The sequence below is a fragment of the Heloderma suspectum genome, chromosome 14 (genome assembly GCF_057233095.1).
Source record: "Heloderma suspectum isolate Gila_16-S chromosome 14, 16-S_ref, whole genome shotgun sequence".
NCBI classification, from domain to species: Eukaryota; Metazoa; Chordata; class Lepidosauria; order Squamata; family Helodermatidae; genus Heloderma; species Heloderma suspectum.
The window spans coordinates 998655-1015734 of NC_139471.1; the positions used below are offsets into that span (position 1 = coordinate 998655).

Here is a 17080-nt window from a genome sequence, read left to right on the forward strand (position 1 = left end):
CCTTCCACAGCCATCACCCATTGGAAGATCGACACTGACCCTAAATATCTGCTCTTGCTCCCCAGTCAAGCTAAGAAACTATTCCATTCACATCAATGAAGTTCAGTTGCTTTGAAGATTGTCTTAGTCTTTTAAAGGACAGGTTAAATGCCCCCCTTTTTAAAAAGCCCTGAATTGTGCAATTACTTACTTCTAACAGGAGGAAAGAATTCCCTGGCACAGAGAGCGAAGAATCAATAATTACTCTAATGGCAGCAAACAGGTGAGCGTTGACCCTAGTCAACGGAGAGAAAGAGCGCCTCGCACATTTATCTGACCATACCAGGAAGCGCCACGGTGAAGATGCTTCTCCCAAGATCAGAAATGGCGGAGAAGAGGGGCTTTCAAGGAAGGGTAAAGAGAGAAACTGGGACAATTTAATTCTAACTCATCTGAAGTTGACGTTTCCCGCAACCCCAGGCTGGCATTTAAACTGCCATGAGCCAAAGTTCCTCGCAAATGCCCTTCGAGAAGCCAGAAGCCACATCTCTGGAAGGAACAATGAAATTTCCACTAAAATATTTATGCAGTTCTCTCTGTCTTGATGCTGCAAAGGAGAAAAAATCAGTCTCACTGCCAAGTCCAACAACAGGAAGGAAATAATAGGTTCTGTAAGGCTGAGCACCAAACCAGCACAAAACAAGAGCCACAGACTTATGCACAGGAGGAAGACACAGCATTCAGCCATGGGCCTGGTTTGCACATAACACCAAGCCAGGGTGTGGTTTCTTGAAGCCCGGCTTGTTGTGGTGCCTAAAGCCATCACTGCAAACAAACCAGGATGGATTAACCAGCCACAAAGGACAAATACAAGCTATGGTTTGTTGCTGACTTACAAAGTTCAGCTTCTTTAAACCGTGGCTTGTGATGTCTAAATCCGGAGTCATGGATTATCCCTGGCTTGTTTGCATCACTATCTGCCCTGAAACAGTGGGGAGAAACCTGAAAACGAAACTGCTCTGAAGGTTCTCAAAATGGGCGGGAGAGAAACAACTGGAAATAGGGAAAACAAGCTCCAGTTTGTGTTCTCATTCGCAAGACAATTCATGGCTAATGCAACAAACCATGATTAACATAAACTATGGCTTAGAGTTACATGCAAATGCAACCCTAGTTTGTTTTCCTTAGCCATGGTAAAGGAAGAGTGATATCTGAAAACCTCAACCCTGGATAAAGACCTGCTCCAAGTCTGGATAAGAGATTATTGTTTGCACACCGTGCTTTGCATTAGCCATGGTTAAACATTTCATACCCTGTGTTCAGGCCGGTTCCTTGCCACTCTGCCTATATGGGAAGATCCAGACCTGATGGTTGTCTCCCTAAGTGCACATTCTGAAAGCAAGACTTTGCTCACCAATCTAAGCCGCGATGCATCTGGGATCTTCATCATGGTTAAGGCAACAAACTGTAGCTCAGGGGCTGTAGCTCAGTGGTAGAGCCCCTGCTCTGCATGCGGAAGGTCTCAGGTTCGATCCCTGGCAGCATGTCCAGGAGGAGCATCACTCCAGCCATCTTATCACCAGAAAACCAAGGAGCTGAACAGACTCTTGCAAGAAGGAGGGAAAGCCCTTGGGCAAAAGTGAGTATCTGGCCCAGAGTCATTTTTCCTGTCCAAGAACCTGCACTGGGTGATCCAAGACACAGAGGGTGCTGAGCCAGGCAGCCTCCAAGAGATGTTCCCAGGCAATGAGTACATCATGCAAATGATGTCCTCAGCCCAGACCTGGGGCTCCGAGCCCTGAATTGATAGATTAATCAACTAAAAGGTTAGTTGATTCACCAGTAAGGGTAATATCAATCTCTCACTTTGCAAGTTAAAGACACATTCTTAAAAAATACTTCAGTTCTGCTGCATTACTGTAATACAGAATTAAAAGGGAAACAAAACGACTAATGATAGCCTTTTCTTCTAAGACACTGGGGTAAGTTTTCACTTATTAGGCTGTCAGATCGCTTACTTTTTCTTCAGTAGCTCAAAAGGCACATAGATTACAGTTTTAGTACAAAGCAAAGCTACTGAAATGAATAAAGGCGTTTGAAATGTAGATGACACCTCTTGGACAGATTTTCTGCATATATTTTGCAGCTTTGGTTATAGGAAGAAACAAAACATTGAAATAATAATATCAACAACAACTTGGGAGTATCCAAATCCAATTTTGGAGAAAAGTACTAGACGTAATTTTAGGAATGACAGGTATCCCTTTACCTTAGAACCTAAAGTAATAATACTGGGATATATAAAGGAACAAACCGAGTTGGAGGACATACAATTAATAGCAAAGCTATTGACTAGAGCAAAAACTTGCATTGCTTCTTATTGGAAATCACCTCAAATCCCATAGATTTCTGAATGGCTAAGGAACATTTGGAAGTAGGATTTCCAGTTAAACTGATATATTTTCTAAAGTGTCAGAAAAATTCAAAAACAAATTTAGAGAGAAGAGGTCTGTTTTTACAGTCCTAGAACAATTAAGTAGCCAGGCAAGGTCTTACCGCATGTCTTTTCCCCCTATGATTTAATTATTGTTATTATAAGGTCCATTGTCAATTTCCTACCGTACACGTTATTCCTCTACCTGGGATCTTAATCATAAGCATCCTTATCTTAAAACCTGGGAAAGGAGGATCTGGGATAAAACAGACTGTTCAGCTCGGCATCGGCGATTAAGCTGCCAACCCTGCTATCTGCAGTTGTTAACTTTAGACAAGCAAGCCCAGAACCAGTGTGGAGAGGGTTAAGTGGTCTTGGCTCCCAGCTCTAGAATTTCACCTCATTTTACAGTCCAATGTCAAGACACGCAATGTTGGACTTCCTGTTGGGCATTTTGGCTGGTGCTGCCAATTCAGACCCAGTGAAAGTTCATAAAGGGACTGAAAGAGATAGAGAGCTTTCTTGTCTGCCTGCCTCCTCCAAGACAGAGGAGACAAAAGCAGGCACCGATCCAAACAGCCAGGAATATCACTAGTTCAACAAGCACACTGTATTGCAACTTTCCCAATCTGGGGCCCTCCAGAGGTGTTGGACAACTTCCATTACCTCCAGGGGTGATGGATCCTCAGGTCTGGGGGCCAAATCTGGCACTCCTGGGGGCCAAAACAGACACCCCAGGGTTCCCCCAACTGCCAGCCATTGGTAGTTTCCTGGCTTTTGTGCAGTTTCCCCCTCCATTCTGAAAGACTGAAATGCCTCTCCTAAGGCCTAATTCCTGGCAGGAAGACGTTTAAGCTAAAATAGGTTGGTGTCTGGGGATTTTGGCCACGCCCCCTTTGCCTCTGGCCACACCCACCACTGCAGCGCAGCCCGAGAGCTTCCCTGAAACTGAATGCAGCCCTTGGGCTGGAAGAGGTTCTGCGCCGCTGTTGCATAGCTTCCACGGATTTGTTTTATATCCTGGAAAAGTCAGAAAGCTGTCCAAGAGAAGAAGAGCAGCCTGGCTGGATGGGGCCACCAAGGTCCACTCCGCGTTCTGTCTCCAACAGCGCTTGCGAGGGGAGGGAGCCAACGGGCTCCCCAGCGTTCAGATGCGGGCTGCCGGCGTAGAAGGAAGTTCCATTCACTTTCATTGATTTCTATTGCTGCATTCGTATCTCGCTTCTTTCCCCCTTGCAAGGAGCCCCAGGTGGCTCACACGGTCCTCCTCCTCTCCATTTTATCCTCACAACAACCCTGTGAGGTAGGTTGCCATTGTTCATAGGCCTATCCTGCACAAAGCCGCCTAAAAGCCCCTCGGCCACCAGTACTAACCCCCTTGGCATCTTGTGGTGGTGAGTTCCAGAGTTTCCTTGCGTATCGTGTGCTTTCTTTGCTCAGCCTGCCAATCAGGTCCAGATTTGTTTATTCATATGCAGTCAGGTTGTTACAAAACAAACATGTAGCAAAAGATACAAGATACTGATACAAATGTAACATATTGACAACCCTTTGGCCTTCCTGGTTTTCCTCTGCTGTACCATTTCCAGCTCCACTGTCTCCTCTTTTTTTTTTGAGATGGAAAAAAATTGGCCAAAGCTGGACTGAAAGCCACACACTTGAAATCTCCCTTGAACATCCTGGGGGCTATTGGTGGAAGCAGGACCCTTGGGGCCAGCAAGCAAAGGCTGTGCTTATGCTGCGGTTCCATGGAAGTACCCCCCAAAAGCTACAAAATCCAGATTCCTGAGAACCTCAGCTCTCATTTCTTAGAAAGAGCCAATTTCATGGCCTTACGGGCTGCATTAACGGAGCTGGGAGCACATAGACGATTTCTGATGCAACCTCAGGTAGGTCCCATAGAGGACTATCCAGTGACCACGAGGACAGGCTAGAGAGGTGCACAGCCCTCCCCGTGTCCATGGAGAGCAGAATTACGCAGAAGAGCGCTGTCTTCTTTTAAGTGAAGGCACAACTGAGAAAGCAAGCATGCAAAGGCGCTCCATCTGCACAGGTTATGCTGATCACAGAGTTCAGCTCTTCTTATAGAACTTCCATTTATTTCTTAGCATGGTGTACACAGGAACCTAGGGAGCTGCCTGAAACAGTGTCAGACATGGGGTCCATCTAGCCCAGTAGTGTCGACACTGACCGGCAGCAGCGGCTCTCCAGGGTTTCAGGCAGGAGTTCTCCAAGCCCCATCTGGAGATGCTGCTGGGGATCGAACCAGAGGCCTTCTGCCTGCAAGGCAGGGGCTCCATTGCTGAGCGGACAGCAAGCTCCTACATCCGCTTACTAGAGCAGCAAAACAAGGCTTTCCACGGGGTGGGGTCCCGTTCATTCCAATGGGAAATCCCCCCTAGCCAAAGCTCCTCCTCTCCATTTTATCCTCACAACATCCCTGTGGGGCACGTCAGGCTGAGAGTCGGTGACTGGCCCAAAGCCACCCAGGGAGCTTCACGACCGAGTGGGGACGAGAACCCAGACCTCCCGAGCTCCAGTCCAGCGCTCTCACTACTAGACCGCCCTGGCTCTCCCACGGGAGGAAGGACCTCATGGCCTCATGTCTCCAGGCCAATTTTGGGCGCCCCCTGGTCTACATATTGGAAAAAAGCTCCGCATTTCTTTACGCGCCTTTCTTCTCCCATGCCTGTGGTGCGCTCAGCCCTGCCTGAGAGGCAGCACAGCCGGCTGCATTTGGCGGGCATGTGGACCCTGGCACACATCACTGTCATGTCGATCGACTCTTCTCGATGAGTTGGAAGGAGGCAGTCACCCCACCCGAGACCCTGCGCAGCTACTTCAAGAGAATCACTGCAACCATAAAAGCTAGCTAGAACACTGATACACGTGTATATACGTGTGTGTGCTCGCATGAGAGACAGAGAGGGAGAGGGAGAGACCTTGCCCCCAATGATCATTCCCCCGCAAAATGCCGAATTCTCATCTGTGAGGAACTGCAAGATCCGTCTTCCCCTCCCTGTTCCTGTTTACCCAGGAGAGGCGGGGACAGCGAGAGAGGGAGGGAGCTCCAAGGAGCCCCAGAACAATGCACAGCTCAAGAACGGTGCGCTCGAGCAAGAGGCAGGCTGGGGTTCTCAGCCAACTCCGCACAGCAATGGCAGGCGCCTGGCAGGCTGGCGGTGCCGCGAAGAGCACGTGGCCGCCACTGGCGCGGCGAGGGCTCTGCTGGTCCAGAGAGCTCCTTGATTGCTCCCATTCAGCCATTAATCCCGTGGTGCCCCGCTGCCGCCGTCACTGCCACCACCTCTCTCCGGCCCTCGTCGCATCGGCAGAGCAGAGTTTGGCTCAGGCGGCAGGGGCCACGCTCCCACCTCGAGACCACCGGCGCAGGACTGCAAGAGGGGCTAGCAATGCCACAGGCCCCTGGGGAAATGAACACTGCGGGAGACGCAGGATTACGAGTGGGCGCACCCATCCCCAGCCAGCAAACTACAATGCCAGGCCTACCCCGCCAGGCAGCACAGAGGGGAAGGGGGGAATCTCCGCCTGTACACCTACTCCAGCCCATGGGGTGTCCCCATCCTCCAGGGGAGGGATTGCCCCCAGGCCCTACTCCCTGGAGGACCCTCCCCGCATGTGCTGCACAGGGAATTCCCGCCATGCTCTCTGGTCAGAGATGCCAGGTTCCAGGTCAGGGACTCCAGCCCAGGGTGCTTTCCTCCCCTTGGGAAAGCCAGCACAGCAGGGAATGAGGCCCAGCCTCGCCCAGCCCTCCCCAGAACTTGTTGTTTGCAACACTCTTGCCATTCATTCATTGAATTTATTCGATGCCCTGGTTTTTGCTGGGCTCTGTGCAAAGAATGCTGGATGCAGTAGACCCTGGTCAGACCCAGCAAGTCCCCTTCCGTCCTTCAGCCAACACTACCTGCTTCAAGCTCTCCCCACAGTTTGCTCATCTGTGTAACGATGATCCCGAGAAGCACTCTTTGGAGATTCAACCACCGGGGAGGCCAGGGGGATGCTAGGAAAAGGGGGGGGGAGGGGGAGGAGAGAGAAGGCAATGGGCACGCAAGACCGAGGACGGCCCAGCCCTGCGGTGCGAGGTCAGCTCCTCCTCCGGACGCCTCCGGAGGCTGCCCAGTTAATACATCTCAGCTGTGTCAGCCTGTGGAACTTTTATGGCAGGGTTGAAGTGTGACCGCTGTTTTTGCAAGGGGCTGCTCCCTGGGTGGGGATGTCCCCCCCCAGTGCTTTCCCTGCTGCATTGCTGGCAACCCCCATTAGAGGCCGGCGGCAGACAGGGGGCGGCCTTTCTGGAGAGAGGTCAAACCATGACGGAACGGGCGCTGCTGCTCAGGGCGCCTACCTCGATCCCTTTCGCCTCCACTCAACAAGGTCTGCAGGGTTTGCATGGTGTCAGGAGCCTGACAAACCTGTTTGTCCAGAGGCAAGAGTGGGACAAAGTAAGCATGTGCCTGCCACAAGCGGCGGGGCTGCTCTCAAGCCACCCCCCCAGCTCTTGCCTACTGTCATCCGTCTCCTGCCTGAAAGTCTTGGCAGCCTTTTCCCCACCTTGGGCAGCATTTTGCCGCTAAAGTGCTTTCCGGAAAGAAAAGAAGAAGAAAGACTGCATCGATGCGGTGCAGTAACAACAAAAGGGGGAATTGTGTGTGTTTATTTTTCAGCTGAGAACCTCCAAGAGAAACATCTGTTATCAAGAAGAGGCTGTGGAAGGGAGGCATCCACACTTTTTGCTGAGCAAAATTTAAAGGACATGGAGGGATAATGTGTGTTTACTGCTAACATGGAGTCATTTGCCAAAAACAATAATCTCCCATGCACGTAATAAAAGAGAACACCCATGTCAGTTTTCCCAGCTCCAGAATTGCAAGATGCCACCCACTGCTGAAATGCTGCCTGCAAGATCCTCGGGGCACAGCCTTTTCTCTTTTGCTTATGTTACTCTGGGGAGGCTCTGTGGAAATAGTGCAATCAAACCAATAAAATATGGACCAGACTTCTGCTGCATCTGGAGGGCACCAGGCTGGGCACAGGCTGATCTTGAGGAAGGGGCAGGCATGGCCATGCCCCCCCCCGCTTTTCCCAATCACTGCCTCTTCTCTAGCACAAGAGATCAGAGACAGGTTTGCTGTACAAAGTGTAGCAACGTGTTTCGGGGACCACTGCATCTCGCAGCGTCTCCGCCAACTCCTCGTCCGGCAGTTTTTGCATTTGTTTGCTTTGCTTTACAGCCGATTGTATGCTTAAATTTGTCTACTGCACCCTGCCTGCTTCCTGCAGGCTTAAAACACGAATCTTTCATTTGTGGCTGCAGCCCCCAACGAAGGCGCGACGCAGCCTCTTTTCCTGCGTCCTACCAATGAATGGCAGCAGGCTGTCAGGCTGCCCATGCGGAACAAGGTGAGGAAGCCCTCCGGAGGTGCACAGCTCCTCTGCACCACCCCCTGCCCAGCCCAACATGTCACCGGGACAAAAAGGTGGGAACGGGGGGGGGCATGGAACTCCGCCACTTCCCCAGCACTGTCCCTGAGAATGGAGTGAAAGACCCGCTTCCCTTGCCTCGGATGGAACCGGAACGGGGAACCGCAAACAGAAAGCTGCTTGGGAAGAAAGTATGATCTGCACCCAATGGCAAAGCAAGGGAGAGAGGGAGGGTTTATTTGTGCCTTGGGCAGCAGCAGCCAGCCCTGACAAATGGAGCCGCGCCTGGATCAAGCCCCTCACACAAGCAATGCCCCAGGGGGAGAAACAGGTCAAGGGCAGCCAGGGAGCCCAAGCAGGCCCAGCCGGTGCCCCGCACCAACGCAGCGTGCCCTGAGCGCGTGCCCCGAGACCCTCCCCAATGCAGAGGAGTCTCATGGCAGTGGGGAAAGGGTTCCCTCGGGTGGGCCCCACGACGGGGCGGCATGGTCGGGCGCCTGCGGAGGGCCCACAGGCAAGAGCCACTGGCCTGGCTCCTCCTCCTCTCCCCCGTCGCAACCTGCCTCTTCACCTGCCTCTCACTCTGGCCCCGGCTGCGGCGGTGAGGGGGAGCAGACGCCACGGATGCCTGGCTCTCTGTCCAGCAAGCGGGAGTGAGTGGGAGGAGGGGGAGCCGCCAGTGAGCATGGTGGGGAGAAGGCAGACCCCCTGGGAGGGCCCCCCCCCGAGGACCTCCTGCCCAAGGCCCTCCGAACCCAGGAGCCCCCGGCCCGGCCCCCAAGACAGGAAGCTGAGGCACCACGCCTGACAGCGCCCCCGGGTGCTTCCAGGCGAGGTGTTCATCGTGCCATCGCCCTGCCTGGTGCACAGCATTCCGAGGGGGCCCAGACGCTGCCGTCTCCCATCTGCGACTGTGCCATGTTTCCCCACTGCATCTTCACAGGGAAAGAGAGCCAGGAGGTGGCAAAGATGGAGCAGCTGCACAAAATGCCTTTTGGGAGCGTAAGGAGCCCTCTAGCACGGAGCAGCGCAGTTCTCAGGATGCTGCCACAAAACACATTCAGCAGGACCTGCTGATGTCTGCAGCCGAGAACCTAGTGCCCAAATTTGCATCTTCTTTTGTCTTCCTCCCTCCCAATTCCCTTTCTTTTTGTGTCACGTTTTATAGATTGCATGCAACACGGTGCCATCTCTTTTAGACTGTAAGCAATCCCCCAGCAATTTTAGGATGGAAAGATCAGCATGCTACCACGTTTGCAGAAGCTAGGGTGCCCTTCTCAGACAGCCTTGCAAATAAATTATGAGCCTACACATTTCCCTGTGGGTCATTTGTGGTTCAAGAGCCACCTAAAAGAAAGGCAGCGGGGGGGGGGGATTGCAACTCTTGTCAGTTTGCAAAGGTTTCCCTGCCTGGTCATGTGCCCCAGGGCAATTAGGTGTGTGGCTACTGTACAACCCTAGATTAGTACTGAAGGAGATGATGAAACAATATCACACCTCTGACATCTGCAGCTTGACAAATCTGTTCCTTTGAACCACCCCGACAAATCCACGAGTGCAGCCAGCCATGGGGTTTTGCATCACAGATGCAAGCGTAAGGCGGGAAAGAGATTTCCACCTAGGCACTTGGAATTCTTTTGTGGGAGTTTGCCCTCAGTGCCTGCCAGTTCCTAGGCAACAAACCCCAACACTTGCAGGAAAAGAACACAGGATCAGCCTCCCAAAGGACAGAGAGGAACACCTCTGGGGTCAGAGAAGAAAGGGACCTCAGTGGTGGTTGCACTGAGAACAAGCAGGCCTGGATTACAATATATAAATAAACAAGAGAGGCCATATTTGTGCAGGAAATGTCCTACCCAATAGATGCAAGCCCTTCTAGCTCAGGCGTGGGCAGAAAGTAGGTCCCCAGATGGTTTGGACTTCAACTCCCTGCATTCCTGACCACTAGCCATGCTGGCAGGGGGCTTCTGGGAGGTGAAGTCCCAAACATCTGGAGATCTTCCCTTCTGCCCACCCCTGTGTCTAGCTCACCATTCTGTCCTTAAGAGTGTCCAGCCGGAAGCTGCAGGGAAACGGACGAATGGTGCATGAGGCCATGTTCACCCACTGTTCGTCTGTAGCATCTGGTCTCTGAGGCATACCGCCTCCTCCGTGCACGGGAGGCTTCATTTAGCTAGCATGGTGAACTTCTGTTTTTGCTCAAACCGAGGGCATTTCCAAGCAAGAGGTAGCAGAGAGCTTCTGTGACTGCATGGAGAGGACAATTTACCAGCAGGAACCTCCTCTGGGCAACAGTTATTTGTCATCTTCCTGACTCAGCAGCACTCCAAAGGCAAGGGCCCTTTCTGGTCATGGGTGAAACACCCCCCGCTGCTCTCTTCCCGGGGTCCACACACACAGACGTGCGAGAAAGCCCGCTGGCTCCATGGGAGACTCATGAGCCCTGAAGGCCAGACAGCGATTGACAGGAGAACCCTGGAGCTACCATACGTTGGCATCTTTTGCATTTTTGGCCTCAGCCCCATTTGCCTTCGGACCCACCCACCATTGGAAGGCGGCCCCCGGCAGCTTGTCCGAAATGGGATTTGGCCCTCTGGCTGAAAGGCCCCCCCCCCCGCTGTAACTGAACTGACCTTGGCACCCTCGGAGTACAATGCAGCATGCGTCCCTGTTCACTGACCCTCGGCCCTCCCCAGCCCGGCTTCGCCAACGATGCTAGTATAATTTACATTCAGTCTGGCAAGCAAGCCTGGAAATAACCAAAGGCCAACTCCACCCCGCCCTGCCCGACGGACACAGGCCTCCTGTAAAGACTTTGTGACTTCCTTAAATCCAAGCTGAAGACAAGATCTGCACACGCGGGCGTCGAGAGTGGTCACTGGACGCACAGCACACACTGGCTGGGGAGCCAGTCCCGCTGCGTTTGGCGGGGCTTCCTCAAAGGCCCGGGGGCGCAGGAACGCACCCCCTTCAATGTGACTTCAGAGGAGCGCTGGGGGGTTCCTGGGAGAATCCAGACTGGGAGCCTCCACCCACGAGGGACGCCCCCCCCGCCCGAAAGCCTCCCGCGAGGGGGAAGCCAGCCGTCCTCTCTTGGTCATAGTTCCCACAGCCAAACCGCTGCGGCATTTCCCCTAATGACCAACCGAAATCTACTCTCTGGCAACCCGAGCCCAGAACATTTAGTCCTGCCTTCTGGGGCAGCGGAAAACGCTCACGGGGGGCAGTAGCTCAGTGGCGGAGCTGCTGCTCTTCAGGCAGGAGGTCCAAGGTTCGACCCAGCGGCAGCCTCTCTACAAGGGAATGCGGCGTGAAACCCTGGAGAGCCGCTGCTCCCTGTCAGTGATGACAATACTGGGCTAGATCGGCTTCGCGCGCCGCTGGCCTCCATGGAGCCGGCCTCTGGGCATCTGCGGGGCGCGCTGCTCGCGCTGACCTGCTGAGGGAGGCTTGGCTGCGGGCGGGAGGACACCCACGTCAGGCCCGCAGGATGCAAGCCGCCCGCAGCGAGAGCAGCGCGCTCCCCTTCTCTCCCAAGAGGGATCCGCTCCTCCGCCGGCGAGGGCCTGGGAGCACCTTGATCCTCCCCACGGGCGCTTGCGTGTCCGAAGCAACTGCCCCGAGGCGCCGTTTTGTCGCCCACAGCCCCTGCGCGCTGAAGTGAAGGCAGTTTTGCCGCTGTTCTTGCGGCCCACAGGGGGCCTTTTTTTCACGGGGGGCTCTGCCCGTCCCCGTCTTTCTACCCTGGAACATTTCGGCGGCTCCGCGCCCCCCCGCGCTGCCGCGCCTCCCAGCGGATGGCGCCGTGCGGCGGGTCTCCCTCGCTCCCGGGCTGCGGCTTCACAGCGTGCTCACGGCCGCTGCCGCCCAGGCCCCAAACTTGGGCGGCCGCCCCGCCCCGCCCCGCGCCGCGCCGCGCCGCCTCCTCGCGCCCCGCCGGTCCCCGGGGCACAGGCCCGGCGCTCGCCCCGGAGTCAGGGGCTCCGCAGGCCGCCCCCGTTTGACCCCGCGGGGCTCCCGAGGCCAGCGCCGCCCGCCTGCCGTTCCCGGCGAGGAGCGCCCGCCCCGCGCAACTCGGGCGGCGGCCCCGCCCGCCCCTCCGAAGGGCGGGATGCGGGCGCGGCAGTCCGCCGGGGGCGCTCGCTCGACGGCATTGCGCCCGCGGGGAGCGCGGCCCGCGCCCGTCTCGGCCGCGGCCCGCCGGGCGGGCAGGGCGCCCCGCGGCTCACCTGCGACATCTGCGGGCGGAAGTTGATGTCCTTGAGGTCGACGGAGCCGGGCGAGAGGCTGTGCAGCAGCTGGCAGAGGAGGACGCCGTCGCGCAGCGCCTGCGCCAGCTCGAAGACCGCGGCCGAGGGCCACGCCACGCGGTGGCCGGCCGGCAGCACCTTGCAGTCGATCAGCCAGCGGCCGCACTGGCGCCACTCCTCCATGGCGGCGCCCGCGGCGCCCGGCGGGCCGCTCCGAGCCGCTCAGGGCGCGCCGCGGCGCTGCGCCATCGCCCGCCCGCCCGCGCTCACCGCCGCCGGCGCGCCCGCATGCCCCGGCCCGCCCGCCGCCGCCGGGCGCGGGGCCGGCCGGCCGGCCGGGAGGGAGGAAGCGAGGGAGGGGCGCCCCGCCCGCGCCGCCCGGAGCGCCGAGCCGTCCCGGGAACAAAGCGCCTCCCTGCCGGAGCCGGGCGGCGGCGGCAGCGACCTGGCGCGCGGCTCCGGCGAAACTCGGCCGCCCGCCTGGCCCGCCTCTGTGGCGGAGGCGCGGCGCTCGGCCCCGTGCGCCCCCGCTCCGGCTGCCGGGGGGGCGCAGCAGCTGCCGCGGCTTGGCTGCCCAGCCGAGGGAGAGGCGCGGGCGGAGAGGCAGCGAGCGCGCAGCGCAGCGCCGCCCCGGCCCGCCCCGTCGCGCCGCTTCGCTCCTCCTCGCTGGCCCGCGGAAACTTGCCCGAGGGGAGGGGAGCGTCCGGGCGGCGGCCTCTCCCGGCCAGCCCAGGGCCGCTCTGCCCCGGGGGCGGGGCGGGGCGGGGCGGGGGCGGCCCACTCCGCCGGAGGGGGCGGGGAAGACTGAGCCCCCGAACCCAGCGACGCCGCGCGGCCGAAACCTCGCGCAGCCTGATGCCGCGGCTCGCTCTGGCGGCGTGGCCGGCCGAGTATCCGCAGGGTCGCCAGGAAAAGGCAGGGCGGGGGTCCAAGGCAGCGGGGGTGGTGGCTCCGGCGTCAGCGGGGCAGCGCATCCGCCCTGGGTTTCAGTCAGGACCAGCCAGAACTCTGGAGGAGCTCTCCGAGGTGCTGAAGCTATTCTGTCGATTGGGCTCAGCGCCTCGGGTAGGGTTCTGACTGAAACCCAGGGCGGATTTTCAGGCGCACTGACATCAAAGCCACCAGCCTCCGCTGGTCAAAGGGAAATAAAGGGAAATTGACGAGGGCCAGTGTGGCGGCTCTGGCGTGGGTGACCCGGCAAACAAGCCGAGGAGAAACCTCACCACCTTCCGACACGCACCCAAAGCAGCCTACTGCTGCCCACGGGCAATTCTGAGCCATAGGACTGCAGCCTCCTATGGCCTCTTGCTGTCCATCTTAGATTAAATACGGACTTCGTGGGTGCAATATCAAGTCTGACTTCTTTCTTCCCCCATCACTCCCACACGCACAGCCACGCTCCCTTGGCTTAACATCCAGCCGGATGAAGAGTTCGGTATAACTCAAAAGCTTGCACAGTGTTTTTGTACCATCTAGGCCTGATGAAGAATCCGGGAGAACATTGAAAGCTTGCACCATCTTGTGGAATTTTGTTGGGTCCTAATAAAGGTATTGCCCAAATGTGGATTTTGGATTTGCCCTCTACGATCTTGTGAGGCTTTTTGTTGTTGTTCAGTCGTTAAGCCGTGTCTAGCTCTTCGTGACCCCACGGACCATAGCAGGCCAGGCCTTCCTGTCCTCCGCTCTCTCCTGGAGTGTGCTCAAGTTCATATTCATTGCATCCGTGATGCTATCTAGCCATCACATCCTCTGCTGTCCCCTTCTCCTTTTGCCTTCAGTCTTTCCCAGCATCAGGGTCTTTTCCTGGGAGTTTTCTCTTCGCATTAGGTGGCCAAAATATTTGAGCTTCAGCTTCAGTATCTGTCCTTCCAAGGAGCACTCAGGGTTGATTTCCTTTAGGATGGACTGATTTGACCTCCTTGCAGTCCAGGGGACTCGTAAGAGTCTTCTCCAGCACCACAGTTCGAAAGCATCAATTCTTCGGTGCTCAGCCTTCCTTATAGTCCAGCTCTCACAGCCATACGTCACTACTGGGAAAACCATAGCTTTGATTAGACGGACCTTTGTCGGCACGGTGATGTCTCTGCTTCTTACTATGCTGTCTAGGTTTGCCATAGCTTTCCTCCCAAGGAGCAAGCGTCTTTTAATTTCATGGCTGCAGTCACCGTCTGCGGTGATCTTGGAGCCCAAGAAAATTAAATCTGTCACAGCTTCCATTTCTTCCCCTTCCATATACCAGGAAGTGATGGGGCCAGATGCCATGATCTTCGTTTTTTGAATGTTGAGTTTCAAACCAGTTTTTGCACTCTCCACTTTCACCCTCAACAAGAGGCTCTTGAGATCCTCTTCACTTTCTGCCATTAGGGTGGTATCATCTGCGTATCGGTGGTTGTTGATAATTCTCCCGGCAATCTTAATTCCGACCTGTGATTCATCCAACCCGGCGTTTCTCCTGATGTACTCTGCATATAAGTTAAATAAGCAGGGCGACAATATGCAGCCTTGTCGTACTCCTTTCCCAATTTTGAACCAATCAGTTGTTCCATGTCTGGTTCTTACTGTTGCTTCTTGACCCTCATACAGGTTTCTCAGGAGACAGGTAAGGTGGTCTGGTACTCCCATCTCTTTAAGAATTTGCCAGGGTTTGTTGGGATCCACACAATCAAAGGCTTTAGCGTAGTCAATGAAGCAGAAATAGACGTTTTTCTGGAATTCTCTTGCTTTCTCCATGATCCAGCGAATGTTGGCGATTTGGTCTCTGGTTCCTCTGCCTCTTCAAAACCCAGCTTGTACTTCCGGTAGTTCTCGGTTCGCATACTGCTGAAGCCTAGCTTGTAGGATTTTGAGCATCACCTTGCTGGCATGTGAAATGAGCGCAGTTGTACGGTAGTTTGAACACTCTTTGGCGTTGCCCTTCTTTGGAATTGGAATGTAAACTGACCTTTTCCAGTCTTGTGGCCACTGTTGAGTGTTCCAAATTTGTTGGCATATTGAGTGCAGCACTTTAACAGCATCATCTTTTAGGATTTTAAATAGCTCAGCTGGAATACTGTCATCTCTGCTAGCTTTGTTGTTAGTAATGCTTCCTAAGGCCCACTTGACTTCACTCTCTAGGATGTCCAGCTCAGGTTCAGTGACCACAGTATCATGGCTATCAGGGACATTAAGATCTTTCCTGTATAGTTCTTCTGTGTATTCTTGCCACCTCTTCTTAATCTCATCTGCTTCTGTTAGGTCCCTGCCTTCTTTGTCCTTTATCATGCCCGTCTTTGCACAAAACGTTCCCTTGAGATCTCCGATTTTCTTGAAGAGATCTCTAGTCTTTCCCATTCTGTTGTTTTCCTCGATTTCTTTGCATTGTTCATTTAAGAAGGCCTTCTTGTCTCTCCTTGCTATTCTCTGGAACTCTGCATTCAGTTGGGTATATCTTCCCCTTTCTCCCTTGCTTTTCGCTTCCCTTCTTTCCTCAGCTACTTGTAAAGCCTCCTCAGACAGCCACTTTCCTTTCTCGCATTTCTTTTTCTTTGGGGTGGATTGAGTTGCTGCCTCCTGAACAATGTTACGGACCTCCGTCCAGAGTTCCTCAGGCACTCTGTCTATCAGGTCTAATCCCTGAAATCTATTCCTCACCTCCACTGTATATTCATAAGGGATATGATTTAGGTCATACCTGAATGCTTTAGTGGTTTTCCCTACGTTCTTCAATTTCAGCCGAAATTTTGCAACAAGAAGCTCATGATCTGAGCCACAGTCAGCTCCAGGTCTTGTTTTTACTGACTGTATAGAGCTTCTCCATCTTTGGCTGCAAAGGACATAATCAATCTGATTTCGATATTGACCATCTGGTGATGTCCATGTGTAGAGTCGCCTCTTGTGCTGTTGGAAAAGAGTGTTTGCTATGATCAGCGTGTTCTCTTGGCAAAACTCGATTAGCCTTTGTCCTGCTTCATTTTGTACACCAAGGCCATGCCTGCCTGTTATCCTGGTGATTTCTTGACTTCCTACTTTAGCATTCCAATCCCCTATGACGAAGAGAACATCTTTTTTTGGTGTTAGTTCTAGAAGGTGTTGTAGGTCTTCATAGAACCTATCAACCTCAGCTTCTTTGGCCTCAGTGGTTGGGGCATAGACTTGAATTACTGTGATGTTGAATGGTTCGCCTTGGATTCGTACTGAGATCATTCTATCATTTTTGAGATTGTACCCCAGTACTGCTTTTCCCACCCTTTTGTTGACTATGAGTGCTACTCCATTTCTTCTAAGGGATTCTTGCCCACAGTAGTAGATATGATGGTCACCTGAATTAAATTCGCCCATGCCTGTCCATTTTAGTTCGCTGATTCCCAAGATGTCGATGTTCAATCTTGCCATCTCATGTTTGACCACCTCCAGCTTACCTTGATTCATTGATCTGACATTCCAGGTTCCTAAACAATATTGTTCTTTGCAGCATCGGACTTTCTTTTCACCACCAGACACACCCACAGCTGAATGTCCTTTTGGCTTTGGCCCAGCCGCTTCACTCTTTCTGGCACTACTTGGAAATTCCCTCTGCTCTTCCCCAGAAGCATATTGGACACCTTCCGACCTGAGGGGCTCATCTTCCGGCATCATCTCTTTTAGCCTTGTGATACGTTCCATGGGGTTTTCTTGGCAGGAATACTGGAGTGGGTTGCCATTTCCTTCTCCAGCGGACCACATTTTGTCAGAACTCTCCGCCATGACCTGTCCGTCTTGGGTGGCCCTGCACGGCATAGCTTATGGTTTCACTGAGTTACGCAAGCCCCTTCGCCACAGCAAGGCAGTGATCCGTGAAGGGGTGTGAAGCTTTAGTTGATCCTAATAAAGGTACTGCCTGAGTGTGGATCTGGGGATTTTTCTTATGTGCTGCTTTGCTTTTGTAATGATATGTAACAGAAGTGTGCAGCCTTGACCAGAGAACGGATCTGCTGCACCCTACTGGTGACTGGGT

The 17080-nt window shown here is 54.4% G+C and overlaps 1 protein-coding gene across 3 annotated transcripts in view; it reads right to left on the reverse strand.

Moving 5' to 3' along the window:
* VAV2 (vav guanine nucleotide exchange factor 2) overlaps nt 1-12828 on the reverse strand; it is a 189454-nt gene extending 176626 nt beyond the window's left edge. For all 3 annotated transcript variants that reach the window (XM_084820906.1, XM_084820903.1, XM_084820905.1), the window contains exon 1: nt 12088-12828. In XM_084820906.1, coding sequence (XP_084677032.1) covers nt 12088-12291 — 204 coding nt within the window. In that variant the 5' untranslated portion in view covers nt 12292-12828. The remainder of the gene's footprint in view (nt 1-12087) is intronic.
* Nucleotides 12829-17080: the final 4252 nt, after the last annotated feature.